The sequence below is a fragment of the Ammospiza nelsoni genome, chromosome 2 (genome assembly GCF_027579445.1).
Source record: "Ammospiza nelsoni isolate bAmmNel1 chromosome 2, bAmmNel1.pri, whole genome shotgun sequence".
NCBI lineage: Eukaryota > Metazoa > Chordata > Aves > Passeriformes > Passerellidae > Ammospiza > Ammospiza nelsoni.
Window position 1 is genome coordinate 96,029,987 of NC_080634.1, and position 18,502 is coordinate 96,048,488.

Sequence of the window (18,502 nt, forward strand, 5' to 3'; positions counted from 1 at the left end):
CTCCACTGACAGTTCCCCTACCTGCTGCCATCATAATTGAGTTTTGCCTACTTAGTAAGAAGAAAACTGACAGACACAAGCTGAGTAACCTCTTCTATATTCTCTTTATGAGCACAAAACAATCAAGAAAATATTTCGCTAAATCTAAATATTATCTCTCAGAATACTGATTGTAGACTCAATACTTTGATTTTAACTTTTCTCCACATAAACCTTTAAGGAAGACCCTTCCCCATGACATCACAGATTATGAAGATATTTGGGAGATAGATAACCAGTATCTACACACTCCAGAGTAAATAAAAGATTCCTGTTCCGGAACAAAACATCAAAAGAAATCCTGATTCAGGACTAGAAATTTACCACGAAGGAAATCTATTTCTAAATATTTACTTTTACTCTTCCACCCCCTAGTCTTGACAAAGAAATGGAAAGGGATCACAAACATTTACAAGCTATCTACAAAGACATGGAAGTTCAGTACAGCCCATGGCAAACATTACAGCCACCTCAAAGCTGTTCTAGCTGCAGCTTTGGCTTTTTGACCCTTAATATAGCTTGCCAGAAGTAAAAAAAAAAAAAAAAAAAAAAAGACAGCATACTTCCCCTGCAGAAGACAAGAGCGCATCTGATGGAAAATCATTCTCCAAATAGGAATATCTTCTACACAGCTAACCCTAGTAGCCTCCTTCCTTTCGTACAACTTGAAGAAAAGCAAGGAAGTGGAAATTTCACCTTACAAAAGCAATCCTTTAAAACCCCTTTCTTCATCCTTCATCAGGCAATTTCCATCACTGTAGTCTGTGGGGAACACAGCTGATATTTTATTAAATGGGAATTTCAGTAACTCCAGACTGATGACTTGATCTTCAAAGTATTATGTTTTACAAATAATAACCCATATCTTCTCTTGGGCAGTTATGTTACCTGCAGTTAGTTAATGTTGTCATTATAATACAAAGATTCTATTGCCATTACATTGCACGGGTACCATATTGCTAGAGTTTTGTACCTCCTTGATAGTTCTTGCAGGCAGCTCCTCTAGGCACTGACTCCTCCTCATCCTCACAGCAGCCAACTGACTCCAGTTCCCACCAATCCACTCTTTTATAATACTCTTCTGATAGGCTACAGCTGCAACCTGTTAACATCAGGCCTGCTCCTAATCTTTAGTAATTGGTTCAGCTGCAACTCTTTAGGGGATAAGATTACATTCTACACCATCTTCATTCACCCCTACTATATCTCCCTACAAGTTAAGTTCCACATCAAAACACCACTAGCCCTCAACCATAAAGTATGCCATAACTTTTCTAAAATAAAAGGTTTTCATCAACAAATTCTTATGCATTGAAGCCTGAATTCTAAAAGCATTGAAGAAATGCAAACAGGGACCTCATTAAGTCTGAAAATATTTTCTTCCTTTCTTTACAGAGCGTCTCTTAGTAAAGTAACTACGACACAAACTCCATATCTATACATATAAATTCAGAAGTAAAATCTGTGGATTACAAATCTAACAACTGTTAGGTGCACTAACAAATGTTTCATGCATGCCTTACTTGGGCTTGTGTAGCTATAGAGAAAATGCAGGGAACAAATCCTCCTGCTCAGCTGATTTCCTCCATAGTAGGGAATCATATTGAGGTGTACTCATGAAAACAAAATCTCCCTTAATACAAATAGAAAAGCCTCTCACTTCCTTTTACATGGACTTGCAGAGGGCACAGCTCTGCAAACTGAGCTGACCCAGCACACCATTTACAGGACTTCTTCCATTACCTTGAATCAATGCTTAGATGCAGCAGGAATTTCCACCTCTCACACAGGAAAGGCTGCAATATTGCTGTCTGCAATATTTGCTCTATTTCAGGGCTTTCAACTTTGTAAGAGTTGCTACTGTCTATAAATCCATGCTTGTCACATTACCAAAACTTTTCTTTCACAGGGAGTAGGAACTGTCTGCCATCTGGATGAGCTTAACTTGTGATATAATAAAGGTCTGAATTCATTTTCAGCATGCCTGATCCCACCCACATCATAAAAACACAAACACAAAGCTCAATCCCTTATGTCTGTGACAACGCAGCCTACAGAATCAAAGCTGAATTCAGAGCTGTATAAGTGCCCTCCAGACATATAAAATAAACTAAAAAGGATAAAACACATATCTCCAAAAAAACACTCTCAATAAATCAGGAGAGAATGCAGCGCTGAAAATTTTATGCTAACACTTTTATGTAAATGCTAAAATAGATGCATTTTTATTAACACAAATTTATGTTATGCCACTATTACTCACTTATTTCTATCATAGGTACATGCTAAACCAGTTAAGGAATGATCATATAAATCTAGTTTGATATTCACTCATCCTTGTATAAGTAAAATATTTCAGCTGCACTGAGGATAAAATTTCTTTAATTCATGGCTCTTCTGGGTTCCATGTTACAAAAATGGGCACCAAAATCTGAATACACAACTTAACTGCTCATCAAAACAGACTTACTTTCCTGTTATAGTCTAGAAATTAAGATTTATGGGAGCATGCCAGTGTGCATAATGAACATCATAGTGTTCCAAAATTCCCAGGCGTGTATCTCTATGACATGCTGGGTAAAAGGGGATAGAAGTATGTGCCAATACAGTATCTGTTCATAAAAAAAACATCCTGTAGTTGTACATATAGGATCACCGATGCCTGCAAAAATCCCCAATTTTATTTGAAAATGTGCTTCTTGATTGTTGCATTACTCCACAAAATAGTAAAAAAGTAGTACTTTAAAATTGTCCAAGTTCCACTACCATTTTGGCAACCATTTAGTTCATGAATAAAGCATTTTCCTCCTTAAACTAATAGAATGTAGGCAATGTCAGTTCAGAGAAAAGATTTTCAGTAGAGTTAAAAAAAAAAATAAAACAAGGCTGTCATGGCACATATTACAGATTGCTTGACAGGCATAGTCTGTTTGACTAATGCATGCAGAAGATAAAAGAATTAGCACTGATGACTGAAAATGAAAGACCAACATTTTCCCATCTGTTTGTGCACCATGGGGACTTAAATTCCGCCCATCAGCTGGAAGGCATGAAAAAGGCAAAGAAAATCCCACTCAGTTCCAGTGCTGAACACTTCTGAAAACACTCTAGAAGTGTAGCATGCTTGCAACAGCATCTTTCAAAGTAAAACACAACTAAGCACGCAGTTCCAAAATAAAAAGTTAAAACCTACTTATCCAGAAATGGTCAAATAAAAAGTAATGTACATTTCTCAAGTTACCACTATTGCCGTGTCCTAGAACTACAAAATTCATGAGGATTGGGGAACACTCTATTAATTCTAAAGGCATACAGATTTGTACTTGGATCTTAATCAGACAGCAAATTGTCTTTCATGGTGGTTCTTCAAATTCTGAATCCTAATACAAACCCCCAAGGTTTCTTGGAATTTAAGGTCTTAATTTCTAAGCTAAATATAATCTGATTTCCTTGACTTAGCTTTGCCTCAAGCAATTATTCTTATTTTCTCTCTTCTCCCACACAAATATCTGGAAACGCTGAGTACCATCCAGCTAGTTTGACTAGAATTGCAAGAACAAAATTATTTTTGTTATATCCATTTCTGTTTCTTAACTTCCATACTTTATTCTGAAGTTTTTTAACAACTTCAACTGATCATTCTTAATGTCATGAAAATCTCCACCTCAAATGCATGACTGAATTTTGCCATACAATTTGAACACTAATTGCCTCAGCCTCAGTGTGTCTTCATATGTAATCACTGCTGGTTTTATATCTGTGAGGAAACAGGCCCTAAAACCAATACTTTTTCTCTTGCTTTTATTGGCTAGATGGGCATTCAGGCATGAGACAGTTTAGCCACAGTGTAGGGCAAATGAATCTACACTTTCTGGTGTGACAGGCCATGGGCAGGACACTTTCAGTTCTAGGGCTCTCACATAAGTACAAGTTTAAACATCCAATTCTCCAGTCTCTGCTCATATGCTTTATTCAAACAGAAATTACAGGAACCAATCTTACTCTCAAGATATGCACTTGTCTTCATACAATATCAATATTTCAATATTTTATCTGCCAAAAATTTTCCTTCCATTGAAAAAAAGAACAGTTACACTAAAGAGCAGCTAATGAAGAATTATATATTTATGATTTTCATCTCCAAAGCCAAGTATGACAAAAAAGAAAACAATAATGGTGTTTCTTTTTACTTTCCTACTTTATGAAGGCACCTCTTGGTTCAAAATACATGTTGCACATTTTCAGTAAGGGCTTCTCAGAAGAGAGACGAAAAGATGAAGCATTAGGGTATCAGAAGGTCTCTAAGAGCATGAAGACACTCCTTTTAGCTTAGTATGCAAAAAAAGAATTTTATTTTGAAAAATTACATGAATTCAATGTACCTGTTTGAATGTCACAAAAATAAGTTGATATACTTTTAACTCTTTTAAAACCATTTTATCTGAAAGTCTGAAAAAAAGAGAAAAATTTTCAGAATGTATTTTCTCACTGAAATTTTGTATTTTTATTGAAAGTGGAGGTAGACTGAAGAATTGAAGAAATTATAAAAAACTCAACTTGCATGTTATATATCACAAAAAAAGGTTCTTTTTGCCTGGAATAGCATTCCCATTCTGTTCTATTATTAAGACGCTGCAGCAAAAATCCAAAAGATCAGAATGAGGTCAAGAAAAGGATAGTTGAAGTACAGAAGGAGGGGTATTTGACTTGATATTGCCAGCACTCAAATTATTTGGCAAGAAAAGGGAATTAGAAAGGAAACTTCAAAGAGCATTGATGACTAAAGACTAAAATTTCCCCATCTGTTTCTGCACATGGGACCTGCAAACTTCCCATCAGTAGCAGAGCTCATGAAAAAAAAGAAATTATTCAAGCACTGAATGTCTCTGATAACAGTATAGAAGCACACTTTCTTCTAATTTTACTTTAATTGTAATTGTTAAAAATTATGACAGGCATACAGAAAAATTATCAGTTCCTGTCTTATATAATACTCCAGCAAAAGGTCACTTTTTGAAATTATTGCCTTTTATTTTTAGAACAAATAGAAAGAAAATCTCCTTCACAAAGCAGGGAATGAGCCTTTGGAATTGTATGTCAAAAAGTCTTTTAATCTGACACCACAGTTAGAGTTAAGAGTTACTTTATAGCCACTAAGCAAGACTGTAATTACATAAGGTCAAAAAAATCTCATACTTTAGGAATTAAAAAGATCATTCCCTGGGGTTAGCAAGAGCAGTCACCTGTGTACAAAGCTGGACAGTTAGCAAGGGACAGCTTTATTGTAGGCAAAATGGAGATAAGAAGCATCCTCTGATGATCCACTGCTGTACTGATAAGTACAAATAAAATATGTGATAACAAGGTTCACGTTTGACTAGTACATTTCCTTACGAAGTTCTATGTGTTTGTATGTTTGTACATGTATATATGCATGCATATATATGGGAGAGTAGTCAGACACACACAAATAGATAGATAGATAGATAGATAGATAGATAGATAGATAGACAGACAGACAGACAGACAGACATATATATTTACACACACATACACTCCAAACAAAACTGCAGGAGAAAGTTCTGCCTGGCAGCTTCACTCAAAAGTGTTTCCACTCCTGGCACACCACAGAAGAGGGCAGAACAAAAAAAAAAAAACAAAAAAACAACTACAGTATGGCTGCAAAGAAAGGAAGTTGATTTTGATGGCTCAGTACAGATTGAAAGTTGTTTTTTGAAGAGCTTGTAGTTAACATGTTCAGTGTAAATAACATAAATGTAGAAAATCTAACTAACCTTGAGGGGCAAACCTCAAGGCCCTGTTTAACCTGATGGTCTTCTCCTCAATCCTCACATTTTGGGGGAATTTTTCCCTTCCTGTCTATGCACACTGCCATATCCATGTCTATGTATTTATGTTACTGGGGAAATCCAGATGCTGAATGTTTTATATTTCGTTCTCCAGTCCATTTTAAGGTTACATGCACACATGTGTGTATGTGCATAATGTGTATATATGTGTGTGTAGGTGTGTGCCTGTGTGTGTGTGTAAATTAAATACACTTGAACTGGCACAAATGAATAAATAGCACTACTTCAGGTGTGACATCAGATCTTACAATTTTATTAATGCAGAGAAAAAAGAGCCCACATTAACGTATATAGGCACTCAGAGTAAAAAGAAAGAAAATCTGTGTTACATGTCTCTGGTGTAAAAAGCAGGAGATTAAACAGCATGCAATAAACAGTAGCTGTGTACAGCATAGAGTTTCTGCAAAGATAAATGCATCATGCAAGGAAGTAAGAGTACAAAACTGCTATTTTAACTCAGTTAATTTGCATTCTTGTTATGAGAGATTAATTGTGTTGATTGATAACATCAACGTGTTCCCAAGTGTACAGGGAAGGGACTGTACAGCAGCTTAACCTGCACTCAGGGTGATGCTGTCTTGCTGGTTAGTAATTAAATCTAGATCTTCTAGAAACAAATCATCATGTGAAATACCAAACCAATTTAGGGAGTTTAGTATGCCAGTCACCTTAACACAAACCTGGCTTCTCAGAACATCAGCATATAATTAGAGAACTCACCAGAACAGCAGAAAATTCCATTATTTTCTTGTGCTTGGGTAATGAATAAAGTGCCGTAGACAAGAAAATCTTCCAGTCATAGTCAATAGTAACTTGCTGTGTGGGACTGCAGCAAGTTAGTCCCTAATATAGCTGTGGGGAAAATATGTGCTCCATGCCAGACTTTGAAATTGATTATATGAAAAGAAAAACATATAAATCCTAGCAATAGAAGTATAACCACAGCTAACATTTATATATTAACCAAACATAAGACTCCAGGTCTATTTGCAATAATTGGTCTCTGTGGATTATTATATATATATATTTGGAAAAATAATGAAACTTTACACAAAATTGAAATAAATACTTCAAAGAAATAATGGTGTGCCATCCAAGGACTTGTCTATATGTTTTATCAGACATATTTTTTCCTCATGTCCATAAAGTGTAATATTAGCAGTCAATGTTGAAGTAATAGGCATTAATCTATCAACTGCCTATCACCTTGCAAATAAACAATTGTCCATCCCTTACAATTATCTGGTCTTCATTCCAGAAAATAAATTTTTCCACCTCCCAGTACTGTCATAATTTTAAGGAACATCCTTCTTCTCAAAGAATGCAAGTTGGCAATCTTGCAGTATTCACTAATTCAACAAATACTTTCCATTATTTAACGTTTGGAAAAAATAATATTTAGTGTGTTTTAAAAATTTACGATATATCACAGTTTCTAATGGGAGTAATTTGAAATTTAAGAAAAGGCTGATTTCATAAACTTCAACTTCAAATAGCTGAAGATACAGCTGTCATTTAGAAATAATTTAAAGGCTAGTTTTCTCCTGTGCTTTCATAAGCTGGCTTTTATACATTTTCAAACATCTCTTTAGCCTTTCATCCTTACAAGCAGCAACCACATCTTGCTCAAACTCATTATCAAACCAGAAAAAAATAAAGTACATCCAACTTTCCATTATTTTTCTTTTCATGGCTTTAACTCCTACACTTCACTATCCAACCCAGTCTCATTACTTTATATTGTTCTATACTGAACTGAATTACCTAGTTTTTCCACACATAGTCCACATCAATTATTCTAGATTTGGAAAATCAATGCTTTTGCTCCACCTTTGCTATTCTAACTGAAAAGTCTTCAAACTCATGTGCAAACCTGAGTCTCTTAATGACCTTCGTGCCACCTCATTTATTAGCCCCACTAACCCTGCACTGTTACAATTTACCTAAACCATCTGCTTTCAATGTATAAGCCAGCTTTTCCTGCAGCAGTTTTCTTTCCAATGACTTTGCACATCAATCTTTATGGCGGCATATCAAGGTAAATTGTCCTTGAACTTTTGATAAATTGTATCAGCGCTGCAATTTCCCCTACTGGCTCACTCACAAATTCAAGAATTCATGGACGTTCATCTGGTGGCTCTTTTTTCACTGGTTCATGCTCCCAAGCCCTTCTAAATTATGCATTACAAACTATGCCATAGTAATATTTCATTCCAGTATTTCTGAAATGAAAACACATAAAAAGCCATATACAGCTGGGAGGAGGCGGCTGGTTTGAGTGGTTTGGGAATTTTTTTTAGCATTCAGGGAGAGCTCTTATTGAAATAAATAATATATTAAATAATATAATAAAATATTTTTTACTTTATTCATGAATGGTGCAAACTTTTAAAAATTATTATATTTTTAATGAGAAAAATTTGGTTGAATACTTCATTAAAAAAAAATGTTTAAATCCTAATGACATGGTGATTCAAGGTCTGGTTCTAAGTTCAGATTGCTTCAATACTTGATGTCAAAATCTGTCACAGTTGGAAAACATTGCTCACAAAGATATATATCTAAATTAAAGAAGTGCATTGTTGTCATGATTACTAAATTATACTGGCTTTCCAATCCTACATACAAATTAAACACATGCTTTTTATTTAAATTTGGCTAGGAAATTTCCATCTTCCCTGATGACAGTATTTCCTAGCATTTTAAAAAATAATAAAACATTCTTCTTCCCACTGAAAATCCAGAATTCTGGTTTTTAAATAGTAAGTACTTCTGAGGAACACAATTAATTACTGACCTAAATGCCATTCTCAGCTTGTTTCAAGAGACTAAACATCTAGCTTTTCTGGCCTTGGAGATTCTTTTCTTGAGGAAAAAAAAAAGGCTTTTTCTTTTTCCTTTGATTTCATGCTATTTAACCATTATGTATTTTGCTTTTGAATATGTGGAAACAGTATTGAAAAAAACAAACAGAAATATTTCAAATGCTTGAAAAATTGTATGTTTGCCCAGTACTTAACTTTTCTTTCTGAATTGTGTTCTTCCATGAATTTTTCTCCTGGCTCTTTTTGGGCTACAGAAATTTAGCATAGTCTGACAGGCATCAAAAATCTACTATATAACTTTACTTGTTATTTATTTTTCACAATATTATGTTTTTAATATCCTCTGTATGTTACTTTATTGTCTTAAGAACACAATGAGAATAATTATATCCACACCTTCTGAACAGCTGTTCATGAGGAAATAAAATACTAGAATGGATCTCCTGAAGCATCACTTTGGTAATGCAGGTAACACATAACACATAATCTCATTGATGACTTTAAGATCAATTTTAAAGCCAATTAGGGATCAGGTTTGGGGTTTTTTAATCCCTATTACTCCTGCATGGAATGCTGCTTTCCAACATATGTCTCCTAGCATTAAGAATGCTTAGTTTCATTCTGTCTTAACTTTATTGTTGGACACCTTTGCAATCACTTGCTTTCATGCTAGCAGTAACTTCAGGTTTTAAAAGCTTCTTCTTACTTCTTCCTCTATCCTGATAAATTTACAGAAATTTTTATAACCTCCCTGATTTGATTTTTTTAAGTACAACATATTATTTTTACTCCCTTTTCTTAAGATAAGCTTTTTACTCCCTTGCTTATCCTTGCAGGTTTCCTTGGTACAATTTCCCACTCCTGAAAGTGGCTGTAGATAGCAAACTGCAGGCTGTCATTACTTGGACAGCAGCAAAACCACTCTTCCCTTTCTCCTGGCAACATCTTCATTCTGACAAATCCAAGAATCTGGTTTTCCCCAGCTGCAGTTACATGTTTGCAGCAAACAATTGTCTTAAAATTGACTGAAGCTCTGAGGTCTTTTTCCAGATTTCCAGCTGATGGTTCTTGAGAATATCACAGAAATGTCTGTTGCTCAGAGCATGACCTTGTATTTGTACACTGAAATTTCAAGCCATTTTAATTACTTAAGTTGTCAAAGATACCTTAGGATTTCTCTGTGACATTAGAATCCTCACCCCAATAGAGAAGACATTGCAGCATTGTCTTCAACATATTTCATTATCATACCTCTATTTTTCTTCTCAAGGTTATCGCTGAAAACTCTAAATTAAATAATGTCACAGGACCAATCCTAATGAAACCTCAGCAACTCTCAGGCCCATTTCTCTATTAATAGCTAGGCTGTTGTCTTGTTATCAAGTTCTTCACTACCAAGCAGCTTTTCACCTCTGCAATTTAACTAAGAGTTTTCCTCAATTCCCCAGCTACTCTATGAGCAGCTCTCAGAATAATTATGTCAGTGATTCAAGTAGAGGCCACTTGGCATGAAGAATGAATTTCACCTTCTACAAACATCCCCCCGTGGTGGAACATCCCCAGACCATCTTCTTCGTAGCACAAAAGTATGCTTACTGAAGATCAAAGCCAGATGTTGATTTTCATTATTTTGTCATTCCTTGATCCTCTTTCTCTGGGGAAAAAGAGAATATGAATGAAGTTGATCCAAAATTCCCCATTTTTGTGCTTGTTGTCCATCTCTCAGCATACTTTTTCCTGATCTGCTCCAGCCAAAACTAGGGTTGATATTTTTTCCAGCAGGTCTAACTCTCTTTTACCTCCAGGAGCTTTTGTTTTCTGGAAATGCTCTAAGAACTCGAGTATACAGATCTGCTACTTAATAGCCATAGTCTGTGTCCTAAGTCTCATCCCCAACCACAAATGTTTTCCACCTGAACAGAGGAGGGAGAATGAAAGGGGTGGAGGGACGAAGGGAGGCAGAGAGGGAAAGTGTCTCTGTTTGTGGGTGAGATTTTTAGACATCAAAGGAGTATTTACAGACTTTTACATCATACTTTCTGTGTCTACTTCCCATGTAAAAAGGCTTTGATTTCTGCCATGATTTAATGGCTTTTATACAGTGAACTGCAGATTCTATTTCACTGGCTATTTCTCCTGTCAACTGAAGTTCAATGCTACATCTTTTCTCTTTATATTATTCTCATTTCTTCTCTAGGCTATCTCATTACTTTCATGACAGTGCTCAAAGTTAAATGCTTTGACCATTTTGCTGTATCCAGTTAAGTTCCTGTTCTTATGTCTCCTTAAATAACCACCTTTAGTGCTGCATGACTAGCTAGCTTCATCACTTTTTGCCAGCCTTTAATGGAGAAGGACTAATATTTCTACAGTTTCCCATGAGTGTTGCCATCTGGTGTTCAGCAACTCATTAAAAGGCATCACCTAGATTAGTTAATTAGTGGCCTTCATCTAGGTTAATTTTATGTTATCTCAGCTAGGAATGATGAAAGGCTATAAGCCAGTAGTACACACTCTCTGGAAGTTCCCTCCTACACTTCTCACACATTCACCAGCCTCTGCAAACTGAGTGAATTCAAATAGATACCCACAGCTTTCACAGAAAAAATGCTATTTAAATTTCCTTACTACAAATATTGGTAACAATATATTCCGCCTCTAGGAATACAGAAGAATCATTTTTCTTTTGGGCTACATGATCATTTATACTGTAAACTGTTAGCCACTGTCTCCTCATGACCTCTAACCACTCTTCATTCTTTCCCCTTCCCTGCTTCCTCCCATATTGACTCAAAGGAGGAAGTCATACTGAGCAAGATTGAGTGGGAGGGCAGACTTGCTCCCTCTGAGGAAGTAATTGTTTCTGGAACTATGAAATAGAAAGACCTTTCTTTAAGTTTAAAGATAATGGCATTTTGATAATTCATCCCTGCTTGCTAACACAGCCTGACTCAGTTGCAAAGAACAAGGGCAAAATAACTATGTAACTGCTGCCTGATTACATGACTTCAGATATGTGCCATTCTCAACTGCATGGGGGAGCAGAAAACAGAGTTACAGCCCCACAAAGACTTCCTTTCTGCTCCCACCAGGAAGTCAGTTCATGTAATTTTTTTTTCCAGTACAAATATATCTGGTTTTGGAAAGGGGATTTTACACCAAAATCAAAAGTGGATTACACATACAGTGGATAGTATTATCTACCTGACATTGCTCATCTATTCTTGCTGTAAATCTAATGAATGATTTTATGGTAACTCCTTTTTGCACACTGCCAAGCACAGATTTCCCTAAGTTCTTAAATAGGGGAGTGAAAAAATACTCAGCCTCTTTTTTTATTTTTTTTTTTAATTTGTACTTTTAGCCTTCTTTGCCAGATTTGCATTTTGTGCTTCAATTCTAGGTTTCAAAAAGTACACGACGAAACATTTAATTAGTTAGCAGACAGAAGGTACACTTACTTTTCCTGGTAAGGTCAGTTAAAAAAAATGTTTTAAGAATGTTCTGAGGATGTAGTACTGCTCTCTGCTTTTCTAATTAATTAAGTGCCAGGTTTATCACAGTAATGCTATCAGTTCTATGAAAGAATAAATAATAAGTCTCTACTGTGCCACATATTGTACAAACACCAAAATACCACCTCCACCTTCCTAGTTTCATTTGAAAGATCTGCCTTGAAGATGGTGAAACTCTAACATTCATGTTGCCCACTAAAAGGTGTCTCCTGAACATAGTAAAATGAAGTGAAGTACACTATAAAAACACAATCTCATCAACTTTCTCTGCTGCTCTCAGCCTCAGGTCAGTCCACATCAAAAGATTTCATGATTCTCTGGGAGTGCAAGGAAGGAAAAACTACCCTCAAAACCAAAATCAAAGTACAGTAGAAAAGAAAAATCATAGTTATCAACCTGTAATGTGCGAGCCAAACTGTACAGCTTCATAATGATTACCTGTGCTATGCTCTGAAATTAGTGTAATAAATAGCAAGTCATAAAGAAGCCTGTGGTTTGCAACACAGCCACAGTTATCTTGAAAAAAGAACCAAATGTAGGAGCTCAATATGACTGTGAACCAGTGCTGATCCTCTAAAACACAGAATTCATGATGAAAAATAATGAAGAGTAAACAAAAATAATAAAAAAACCAAAGTATAAGGTTCTAAAAAGTGGTATTTTTAACTACCTACCCTACTGCCTGAGTAGCCAAGGTTAATATACAAAACTGCAACAGTATCAATGTTTATTCCACCACATGTGTGCAGTTTCTGGCTGGGATTGAGTAATTTTCCTCCCAGTACCCAGCGTGTGTTTTGGATTTGTGTTGAAGTGGGTGTTGATAACCCCGGGATGTTTTAACTATTGCTGAGCAGCACTCACACAGATCCAAGGCCATTTCTGTTCCTCACCCCACCGCTGCAGGCTGGGGGTGCAAAGGAGCCGGGACAGCTGGCCCCAGCCCTTCAGAGGGATATCCCACACCATATGGCCTCATGCTCAGCACATAAAGCCAGGGAAAGGAGGAGGGTGCTCAGAGTGATGGCATTTGTCTTCCCACTGCACTGTTACATGTGGTGGAGCCATCTCAGCTTCCCTGGAGATGGCTGAACACCTGCCTGCTGATAGGACAGCGTGAGTCAATTTTTCTTTTGCTTTGCTTATGTGCGCAGCTTTTGCTTTCCCTATTAAACTGCCTTTATCTCAACCCACTTTTTCCCCTTGTGATCCTGACCTGGGGCGAGTGATCGAGAAACTGTGTGGGGCTGAGCTGTCATGACAAGAAGGTAGTTTGAACAGTGCACAAGTAAAGTGAAGGCTACCCACTCTTATGTACCAGTTAAAAGTATTTGAAGCTAAAAATTGTTTTTTGTGGAGGAACACTTAGACTGCAAGAGATGGGTACAAGTTTAAAGCTGTAGCCATTTAAAGGACAGTGAGATGATTAAACACCTGCTACAGCTAACAAAGCAGGAGCAGCAGCTAATATGCTGGTGCTTAGACATTCTGCAACTCTGGTACCATGGGACAAAGAACTAACGTAAAAATCTTGGCTAGTGTTTCAATTCAATATAGAACAAGTGTAGGGATTAATTAAAAATACAATGTTGCAATGCACCCAAAATGACAAAAAGACCACACCCCCACCAGACAGAACTGCTGTCAGCGCATCCACTCTTGAGCCTTCAAAAGGCAGTGAGACAAAACAGAGCAGATCCCTCCAATAAATCTGATTGCTCTTCACACTCTTAAGAAATTTTATGCGGGCACAAATGTGTATAAGCCTACACATCTTTGTTCTTAAATAAAAGACACTTCAGCATTCTCTTAACCTGCAACAGGAGCCTCTTTCACCCAAAATCCACAAGGAGCAATTCCCTGTGCCACAGGGAGAGCACACAACGCTGCTGGGACCGAGCAGTGACTGATGAAGGTGACCTGTCCCCCATCATTGCCCATGGATCACCTCTGATCCCTGCACACACCAGCGGCACCCCAGGCCAAGCTCCTCACTGACCGACTGTTCTGCCCAGCACACACGGGCTGGCTCTCCTGGCTGCTCAGTCCAGGGCCCCCCTCCCCTGCTGACAGCTCCAACACTGAGGAGACATAAATACATCCCTGGAAAGCTGTGCCACCCAGGGTAAAATGTTGGGAACTATGGAAAGAAATAGCTTCAAGCATTTCATTCTGCATCCATTTCAAAACCAGTATCTACAATTCCAATAGCCTTGCAGCAGGACACGACAGATTACCACATAGCAAACAGCTACAGCCCCTCCTAGTTTGCAGTGAATGAGCTTGGATTTTGTCATTGCTATCCACCAGAGCAAAGAAATTGTGAGTCACCACAGTTTAGGTGATGAATAACAAGTCACTGCATTCATCTGAGTCTCTTGTCTCAGCCAGAGAAAAATGAAGACCACTAAAAGTGGGGTGAAGTCAGAAACTGGGGGTGTTTAAGCAAATCTTCTTTGATAGCCTTCTGGGATCTACATAGGCTTTTTTTTCCTACTTTCCCCTCAAGAAATGTTTTAAGTTCTTAATGAGCAAATCTCCACTGGCTTCTGTGACAGTTCTCCAGAAATCTGAATTGAGCAATTAAAGGATCATGCTGTTACATTTTAAATCACATCTTTAAAACAGAAAATATGGTGTTGTCTGGGCTATAAATTCAGTCCAGAAGAAATATTTATTTAAAAGTAATTCCTGAGGTTACAAGAAGTATTATTTTTTCTTCCAATGAAAAACTGTGGCATAATAGAAGCTGACTGTAGCTCATATTGGCATTATCAAGGTTCATGATACACATTAGACATGGTCCATGAAACACTAACCTCAAGGCAAAGTAATTTCTAATATGAATTGCTCACGCAAAGGCAATTCAGAATTGTGAAAAATAAGTCTCTCCAACCTCAATTTTCATCTTCACATTGTCAAATATTATCAAAGAGAGCATTAATGTGATGTTTCAAAACCTAGAGTTTACCGAAGAATATTTTCCTTCCTCTGCCATCTCTTTAAAAATCTTTAAATCACAAAAGTTTAAAACCTTTATTTTGAATCTAGAAGGGAGAGTCTAAAGATATTATTTATCTAGTCAAGGAAACTCTGCCTTTAGAAGTTCTGACCCCCTAAATGTGGGCAGATTTACTGGAAGTTATCAGAAATAATATGGACAATTCAAACTTTATCTGCAAAAATCCACGTGTACCTCTTTATTGGAATTTTAATGTATTAGGTAACCAAGTTATCAGAAAATAATTAGAACCTTCAGATGAAGGCAGCTTGTAACAAACAGGGACCAAGTCAAAAACATTCAAATGATAGGCACAAGAAAATTATTTTGGATATAATCCTGTACAGCAACACTTGAAGCTTAATTAGATTGAGCTTCTTGAAAAAATGGTCAAGGAAAATTTTACAAATGCCCTCTATAACCTAAACTGTTCCCATTGATGACAACAGCACTGTAATCAGAATTTCTGAAAAATCCCCCCATTACAAGAGTTTCTCCACAGTAAAAGAGCTTTTTATAAATAATCTGCTCTGTTCTAGTTTGTTTATCACTCTAGGAGTACATGCAGAATGCAAAGGATACATAGGCTTCAGAGATATCTACACTGGACAGATTGAGGTAATACAAGAGATAAAACATGACTGGAAATTTTATCCTTTATTTGCCAGGAGTAATGACAATGTTCAAAACCAGATGTATCTGATCTTTTTTTGTTGTTTTGGTTTGTTGGTTTTTTGGGTTTTTTTTTACTGTGCAGGTTGCCCAGTGAGTTTGTGGACTTTCCATCCTTGAAGATTTGGGCAGGCTGGTGTGCCTAGCTCTTGTCTAGCAGAGGGAATGGACTAAATAATCTCCCAAAGAGATTTCATGAAATGTATTATCAAGTATACAGTTTAAAAATATATCTCTCTTACCTTTACATGTAACAATGAAATAGAATTATAAGCATGACAAGAAACTCTGACCTTGCAATGACCTATTTAAAACAAAAACATTTAAAAACTCTATAAACAGACTAAAAAGCTTTAAGTCAGACTGTGAACTGTTTCTGCACTACTGTTTTAAAGAGCAAGATCACATTAACTGAGAGAAAGAGCTGCATTATTACCATTATATAAAACTAGAGGTATTGGTCCTAGGAAAGGAAGCACAAAACATAACCAGAGAATCATTTAGGTTGGAAAGGGCATTTCAGATCATCGAGTCCAACCATAAACACATCACAGCCAATTCCACCACTAAACCATGTCCACATTTGTCACATCTGCACACCTTTTCAATACTTCCAGGGGTGTTGACTCTGCCACTTCTATAGGCAGCCTATTCCAATGTTGACTACTATTTCAGCACAGAAAGTTTTTCCAAGTATGCAATCTAAACTTCTCCTGGTGCAACTTGAGGCCATTTCTTCTTGTCCTGTTGCTTGCTACGTGGCAGGAGAGGCCAACCCCCACCTTGCTACAGCCTTCTTTCAGGTTTTCTCTGGGCCTTTTCTCCATCCTGTACAACCCCAACTCTCTCAGTTGCTCCTCATAGGACTTGTGCTCCAGACCCTTCCCCAGCTCCATTACTCTTCCCTGGATTCTCTCCAGCCCCTCAGTGTCTTCCTTGTAGTGAGGGGCCCAAACCTGAACACAGAATTTGAGGTGTGGCCTCACCAATGCCGAGTACAGGAGGACAATCACTGTCCTGGTCCTGCTGGCCACACTACTGCTGATACAGGCCAGGATGCCTTTGGCCTTCTTGGCCACCTGGCACACTGCTGCTCTTGAAAAAGGCTGAATGCCAAATGTATTACTCTATTGTGCAAAATGAGCATTAAAATGTCAGTTGTTTATATAAATATTGAATTTGTCTCATTTTGACCATGCCCACAAACATTTTGTTTATGACTTTTAACACTTTTTAGATACTGAGTGTAAGTGAGCCAATACTTGCTTTTCAGAGGAAGCTTTTAATAAGATTGTCTGAAAAGCGAATCCTTAACAGAAAGTGACAAGGAGAAAAGAGAAGAAATTCTCTGAATATCCCATTTGGGACTGAGTGCTTATCAGAGATATAAGCTCGGGACCACAGAGGAGAAATAGGAGACACTTGACATTGATGTTTGCAATTTATTCTCATTGAAGTCCTAAAAAAGCCTTCTAAAATTCCTGAGCACCAATGCAATGTCAAGAAAAACCAAACACTGTACATGTTTCACTGATATGATTAGCAGCAATATGTTACATTCACACAGCAGTTTCAGACCTTAGGGTGCTCCATTCTGTCTCCTTCTCAAGCCCACAATGCATTGGCTTGCTTTACTTACTAGTAGCAGTAGCAGGACAATATCAGGATTATCACAGGCACAGGCTACATGCATTGATGTCCAAAAATCCTCATCTTGATGATTTACATTCACTCCTCTGTCAATTAGAATTTCTGCAGCAAATGCATTATCATAGCGAGCACACTGGAAGAAAAACAGAGCAGATTAGGGATGGTGTTTTCCTCGGTGTACAACTAAATTTGTTGCACACGATTTAAATTGGGCAGATGACACATTGTAGTTAAGCTACTGTGTTTGTAGGGAACAGCAGCTGAGGAATCTATAGAAATAATTGTGTGGAGATTTCCAGTTCCACGTGCATGGCTCACAGAATCCCCTATTTCCTTATGAAATCTGCTGAATCTACTATAAGGATGAGGCTTTTTTCCTGTTTAATACTGCCATTCCAAATCAGTGCACAGGCATCTGTGCAGGATCATGAGTAGTGGTATCTAAGTATATGTGCGCCCACACATACATATGTCCATGCATACATGAATTTCTGCCTTTTATGCAGTTCAGAGTAATATACACCCCTCTTCATACCTCACTTCTATTTCCAATCCACTAACTATACTGATTCCTGTCTGAATCTCTTTGCCAGATGAATACTCTGCACACTGAGAGTGTTATTGTGGGATGGAGGGATGCAGGTGTGTGTACATGCATGCATGTGTGCATGTTTCTATACCTTGGTCATGGTCACAATTTTGGTAGAGAAGAAGAAAATAGCCTAGAAATTGTGTTGACCTTACTCCTCTGTCATATCTATGACTTTTTATGCATAAGGTTATGGATAATACCTTTAAAGGCAATCAGGGCACCTCAAGTTAAGATCCTGACTCTGGCCTCACATACAGTCTCAGTAACTCTTTAGAGAAGGAACCCATCTCTTTCCCCATGGGGGAGAGGTGATGGGGAGACTAATTTTAATCTGGCAT

The 18,502-nt window shown here is 37.2% G+C and overlaps 1 protein-coding gene across 1 annotated transcript in view; it reads right to left on the reverse strand.

The window, feature by feature from the left end:
• Positions 1-18,502, reverse strand: part of MYO16 (myosin XVI) — a 278,025-nt gene that overhangs the window by 212,194 nt on the left and 47,329 nt on the right. Inside the window, exon 4 of the mRNA XM_059465978.1 lies at positions 17,562-17,705. Coding sequence (XP_059321961.1) covers positions 17,562-17,705 — 144 coding nt within the window. The remainder of the gene's footprint in view (positions 1-17,561; positions 17,706-18,502) is intronic.